General features: G+C 38.8%; 1 protein-coding gene across 1 annotated transcript; it reads left to right on the top strand.

Annotated features, from left to right (window-relative positions):
• Window positions 1–932: 932 nt before the first annotated feature.
• On the top strand, window positions 933–5,283 carry LOC104952367 (excitatory amino acid transporter 1-like). The gene is made up of 3 exons (XM_010779176.1): window positions 933–1,147; window positions 1,368–1,502; window positions 3,734–5,283. The coding sequence occupies exons 1-3, from the start codon at window positions 933–935 to the stop codon at window positions 3,930–3,932; spliced, it is 549 nt and encodes a 182-aa protein (XP_010777478.1). The 3' UTR covers window positions 3,933–5,283.
• Window positions 5,284–6,656: the final 1,373 nt, after the last annotated feature.

The following is a 6,656-nucleotide window of genomic DNA, read 5'->3' as shown; positions in this document are numbered from 1 at the left end:
ATCTTTATGACATCATAAAGTGGCCAAAATCTGATCAGCTCATTTTCAGACAGGTTTTTATAGAAATTGATCAAAAAGAGAGAGAATCTTTGTTCCTGAAACTTTCAGAGTCTCTTTCCACAAGAGGGGACACATGTTGATGTAGAAGAGACATGAAGAAGAGGGGACACATGTTGATGTAGAAGAGACATGAAGAAGAGGGGACACATGTTGATGTAGAAGAGACATGAAGAAGAGGGGACACATATTGATGTAGAAGAGACATGAAGAAGAGGGGACACATGTTGATGTAGAAGAGACATGAAGAAGAGGGGACACATGTTGATGTAGAAGAGACATGAAGAAGAGGGGACACATATTGATGTAGAAGAGACATGAAGAAGAGGGGACACGTGTTGATGTTTAGAAGAAATCAAAAACAGTGTGTTGGGACTCAAGGTAAAAAAGTCCCTAAATTAAATGTATGTTAAGAGAAAGTATGAAAAGTCGACTCCAGATGCTCTTGTGCTGCACAATTATTCTCATTATAATGACTCTAACACATATATTAATCTAACTTTAATTATATTAATGTAGACATTGTTGTATGTAGAGAGAGAACTAAAATAAGAACACATTGGTGAATCCCCAAACGTAATGGGTACTTAGAGAAAAGAACAAATGGACATGACCCAAACATTGGAGGACATCTCCTTTGTAAATCACTACTTGCATTGCTTAGAGGTTTTCCATATCACAAAAAGCTCATTTAACTTCATCCATATTATAGTTTAGGTTCTGCAACACAGATTCTGACTTGTGTGCAACTGCAGGGTTACATTACAAAAATAAACGTGTCTTATTACCTATAGAATAACAGGACCTGAATCACAGTAACTTTGCCAGTATAGAATATATGATATAAACCGATAGAGAATAATGTGTTTTATAATATGTTGTCGGTGTCCTGCAGCTCTGCCACCCTGCCGATCACTTTCCGTTGTCTGGAGGAAAACAACCGTGTGGACAAACGAGTGACTCGCTTCGTCCTCCCCGTGGGCGCCACCATCAACATGGACGGCACCGCGCTGTACGAGGCGGTGGCGGCCATCTTTATCGCCCAGGTCAACGACATGGACCTCAACTTTGGGCAGATTCTCACCATCAGGTAACCATACCTTACTTGGGGTTTTTTCCCTTTACTGTAGTGTTGTATATATTTTTAGATAGATAGATAGATAGATAGGTGATTGAATTGTGATCAGCTTTTAGATAATTGACAAAACATTATTTTCCCTCGTGCTTCTCTCCCTCCACTCCTCCCACCAGGAGTGCACATATGCTTCTTGTATGTTTCCCTGTCATTAAAATGTCTTCCCTCTCCTCAGCATCACGGCGACGGCTGCCAGCATCGGAGCAGCAGGCATCCCTCAGGCTGGACTGGTTACCATGGTGATCGTATTGACCTCGGTGGGACTGCCCACGGAGGACATAACTCTGATCATCGCCGTGGATTGGTTCCTGTGAGTTCCCACTAAATGTCAGCGTGATGGGGATTGGTTCTGAGGGTCTGAAGCCTAAATGTCACCGTGAAGCTTCAGAGGGGTTATTGATGCATAATGCAGAGAGCCGGATTAGAAGAGCCTCAGTTTGGAGGCACGTAGCACCTAAATATGTTAGCGTTTATTGAAAAATGTCATAGCAGTTGGACTTAACCCTGACCAAAAGTACAATTAAACCCAATTATGTTATAACGTAACCAATGTAAAACACTTTAGGGGTCGTACTGATTATGAAATCATTTTAATTCAAAGAAAGCATTTTTTTTATCAGAGATTTAAAGTGTGTAAGTAACATGTATGATAGTCTGAGTGTCATGTGAGCATATTGAACACACACTTTGGCACTGATTCAATATTTGGAAAGGTAAATGATAGGCTTAATGTGCAATTTGAAATGTTTGTCGACAGATGGCAAGTAGTATGTTGCTGTCAGGCAAAGATGCATTTAATTAAAATAACTCTCAGTGGGAAGTGAACCACAACTATGCTGATTGGACGCTGCTTTTGATAGAGTTAAGTGCACATTTTAATTTCAATTTGTACAAAGAAGTAAGTGTATATACTGCATGCTATCCATGTCATTCACAATTCGAACTTCAATTGACTCACACATTGCAAATAATGACCCACTTGTTGTGTAAAATACAACATCCTAAAGATTTCTGTGTCAAATTAAAAAAAAACAGGAATCAAAACAACATAACAGAAGAAAATAGACCCAAAAAAATAAAAAGAATCAAAAAATTCAACTGTCATTATTTGTACCCATATTGCAAAAGAATAAAACAATAGTTTATCCGGTTAATTACAGTCCCCAAGCTTGCTTAAAGAAAGGTCTAAATATATTACATTTGAAAGCATTTATACATTATTTAATAATAATAATAATAATAAATTATATTTATATAGCGCCTTTCAAGGCACCCAAGGTCGCTGTACATGGTGGACAAACAAAACAAACAGACAATCAACGGGCAAACCAAAAAATAAAAGAAGCCTGGGGACCAAGAAAGGGCTAGGGCCCGAAGGCCAGCGTGAACAGGTGTGTTTTTAATGAGGATTTGAAGATGTCCAGGGAGGCAGTGCATTCCAGAGGGTGGGGGGCCGCAACACTGAACGCCCTGTCGCCAACCGTTCGGAGGCGAGAGCGGGGGATGGAGAGCAGGCCCGTGTCTGAGGACCGCAGACTCCGAGAAGGGGTGTAGGGATGGAGGAGGTCCGATGAGTACTGGGGGGCGAGGGTATGGAGGGACTCGTACGTGAGGAGGAGTGTTTTGTACTGAATCCGGGACAGCCAGTGGAGGTGGATGAGGGTGGGGGTGATGTGTTGCCATGGATTTACATTTTAACCTGTGTATAAGGCAAGTTTATACAGCACCTTTCAACACAAGGCAATTCAAAGTGCTTTACAAAAATGAAAGATACTAAGAAATAGTGCGGCATAAACATATTATAAAATGGCATTTTAAAACACGAAGATAATAAAACATGAATAACACAGTTACATGAATCCAAGTTACAGTGCAGTGTAATTAAAAGCAGCGGACCTGTAGAGTTTGCTCCAGATATTTGGAGCATAATGCAAACCAGTCTCACGGCATTTCGTGTTATAGTCACAGAATTAATTTAATCTATTGATTCGTGTTCACCAACATGATTTTTGAATTTTTTTCGTGTCACAGAACGATTTTAAAAGCAATGTATTTCTATTGGTATATGTTTCGTGCCTGCACCACGTCTTTTTGCCCGGTCAGGTCTTGGAAGACCAGAAGCTGTGTGGTTCATAAAAACATGTTCTTACTCTATATCTTACCCTAAGCCTTTTATTTTAAATTGTATAATGTCAGAGTTTTTTTGCCGTCCGCGAGGAAAATAAATGTGGCTCAGAGCCTCAGAATACGGACATCTGTATTTCTTAATATCTTTTTCCTTCTAATTTGTTATTATTTCCATTGCTTTTAATCGTTTTGTGTGACACGAAAAAAATGGTGGGTTCGTGTTGCCGTGAGACTGTGTTGGAATCATAACTGAACTTCTCCATGTTTAGTTCTGACTCTGACAGAAAGCAGAACTGAGAGATCTGGATGGTTCATAATTTAGCAGTCGATCATAAAGCAGATATACATCAACATTTTCCCTATCCGTACACAGCTACAGTACATTTCTCTTCTCCTGACCCCCTCTCTTTGTAGGGACCGCCTGCGCACCACCACCAACGTGCTGGGTGACTCTCTGGGTGCGGGGATCGTGGAGCATCTTTCCCGTAAAGAGCTGCAGAGTCAGGACGCCGAAGTGTGCAACTCTGTGATCGAGGAGAACGAGAAGCCCTACCAGCTCATCTGCCAGGAGAACGACTCACTCAACCACCGCAACAGTGAGACCACGATGTGAAGACAAGAGCTACAAGGGATTCATGCACCAAGTTTAGATCGAAGGTTGACGTGCAATGGTGCAGAGGTAGTCTTAAAGAAATAATAGTTCATGGTCTAATCTGCCAATGGCTTCGGGTTTGAAGTTATCAGTTCAGATGAAATCCTTTCTTCAAGTCTAAAAACAAAGTTCTCCGGGAAAGGAAATACAAATGACAGCCGGTTGGTTTGCTTGTTAGGAACGGTTACACACAATGCCTATAATAACATATCCCTTTGCCTGCAGTGCCGGTTATTTGGAGGTATTTTGCTATTTGAGCATCAATTTCAGCAACACAGTTTTCACATAGTCCTTAAACGTCATCATGTTTTCAAAAATGTACATAATTTACGATACATAAAGTCAAAGCAGCATAAGCTCCTTACCAGTGTCAGAGAAACACCACCATTCGTAAATTAAGAGCGGATTTGAATATGCTTTTTGCATTGCATGACTTAACACAAACTCATTCTCACTACGACTACCTCTAGATATGGAGCCTCCGTGCTACACGCAGAAATACTCAATGGAGATGGAAATACTTCAGTCTTGTTTTTTTAATATATTTTTTGTTATTTAAGTTTGCTTGCACAAGTTACCTGTACAATTTGAATGTACTTGACCGTTAAACAATGTTAAAGTTTGATGTGAAGGAGAGTTGATGCATTTCTAGCAACTTGTGTTTTTCACTCAGTGCTTTCTATTATACTAGTGTGTATTTCCTCGGTGCTATTGCTTTTTTATCGGTAAATGACTGTTCTGTCATTTTACAGGAATACCTGCCAAAGTTAATTTAGTAGAAATGATCCAACAATGAATGTGCAAAACTTTCTTTTCTCTTAGGTATTATCCATAACTAGATGTCTTTTTCACTGATTTATAAAGTAATAACACCTGTAGTTTCAATGTCATTGAACCTTAGAGGACTTTTAGACACCTGTCCACCTGCCTGTGTGTGTTTTTTGCTTTTTAATTCACATTAACATTTAATTTAGTTATATTTGGACTAGAATGATACATAGCATATATTGCAAGCTTATGATTGTTTGAGTTTGATTGTTGTGTGAAAAGGTACTGTGAAGACAGTTTGTGAACGCCCTGAGAAAGTGAATGTTGCTTTATGCCTTTTGGTGTTGATAGATTTAGAGCGAATTGTAGTGTATTATTTTGAAAGTTAGATAGCATTTAAAGCTCCTCTTAATGTGTGTCACATGTAAGCTCACTAGAGATTTGTCTTTAGTTTTGAAGTTTGGTGTTATTTCAGTAACAAGCTCTACATTTTGATGGTCAGCTTATGAAAAAAATGTGACAAATAAATGGCTCAGGAATTGAACTGAAGTGCTTATTATTGTGTTTGTGGCTACCCCTGGTGGAGGATATGTCCAGAAGCTCAGAGACACACTTCGGTCAAATTAAATATGGGAAAAATAGCTTGAATTGTAAAATAATTACATAAATTCTGTTTTTGAAGAATCTTACGTTGCAAAGCTGTCTTTTGAAACGCTCACTTACTGATGAATTTCCAGAAAACCTAGTACCTAGTTTTCTTCATTCACATGTAGGAAAGAGTACTCAACTTTAAGTAAACAACTTTAAGTAAACAAGGGTTAAAAAAAACCTTTTCTAATTTTCTTAATTCCAAGCAACAGTTGGTTTACACAGCATGTTAGCATTTTTGGAAGCAAATGCTAAAGGTAGCATGCTTTAATGCTCCATACAACTAATACAATGCAAAAAAATATAGGCTATACTGTAAATAAACAGTAAGTAAAATGATTTAAAAAATACTAAGTTTGACTATAAACACTAAAGTTAAACACAAAGTTGCCCACAGCTGTTATTAGTTTGACATAGGCCTATGTCTTTTTGGCATTAACCCAACTAGGCATATAAATAACCAACCTGATGACACTGCTAAATTAAACGTTAATTAATTATGGTTCCTCTTACACATGAGTGTTTGTACCAAATTTCATTTCAATAGTTGTTGGATATTTCACACAGAAATAGTGCAATATCATGCGATATATTTTCACTTTTCCCCACCCTTAAAGTGTTATTCTCAACCTGGCCACCAGATGCCTATAAAGTAATCTGCTCTTTACCTACCTTAGTCCCCTCACCTGAGTTTCCCCGCCCCCCTCTCCACACCTGCAGTTATTCCTCATCAGCCCATACCACAGCCCCTTTTTACCAGTCAGTTGTCAGATTGTAAATCATTTATCTCTTGCAGTCTTTCTTTGCTAATTAAAGCAACACAATTGAACTATTTTAACCCAAGAAATAAAAAAATCATTTTCAGCCTATTTTGGTAATATCATATTTTACAAAAATAAATTCCACAGAGTTTCCTGTTGGACAGAAAGCTTTCCTTGTTGCTAAAGTAACGCTAACTACTAACTGCTAACTGCCAACTACTGACTGCCAACTACTAACTGCCAACTACTAACTGCTAACAGCCACTTACTAACTGCCAACTACTTCTGCTAACAGCGAACTACTAACTGCCAACTACTAACTGCTAACAGCCAACTACTAACAGCCAACTACTAACTCCAAATAACTGCCAAAGTTACTAACAGCCAACTACTAACAGCCAACTACTAACTGCCAACTACTAACTGCCAACTACTAACAGCCACCTACTAACTGCCAACTGCTAACTGCCAAAAAACTGCCAAAGTTACTAACAGCCAACTGCTAACT

Source organism: Notothenia coriiceps, unplaced genomic scaffold (assembly GCF_000735185.1).
Source record: "Notothenia coriiceps isolate Sejong01 unplaced genomic scaffold, NC01 NC01_scaffold00019899, whole genome shotgun sequence".
NCBI classification, from domain to species: domain Eukaryota; kingdom Metazoa; phylum Chordata; class Actinopteri; order Perciformes; family Nototheniidae; genus Notothenia; species Notothenia coriiceps.
The sequence above is the reverse complement of the archived record's forward strand: the minus strand, read 5'-3'. Positions and strand labels throughout refer to the sequence as shown.

Excerpts from the sequence above, each read along its gene's own strand:
- LOC104952367 (XM_010779176.1), top strand. The coding sequence starts at position 933 with ATGTTGTCGGTGTCCTGCAGCTCTGCCACCCTGCCGATCACTTTCCGT. Across the intron at positions 1,148-1,367 it reads GGGCAGATTCTCACCATCAG|CATCACGGCGACGGCTGCCA; the intron begins GTAACCATACCT and ends CCCTCTCCTCAG. Across the intron at positions 1,503-3,733 it reads ATCGCCGTGGATTGGTTCCT|GGACCGCCTGCGCACCACCA; the intron begins GTGAGTTCCCAC and ends CTCTCTTTGTAG.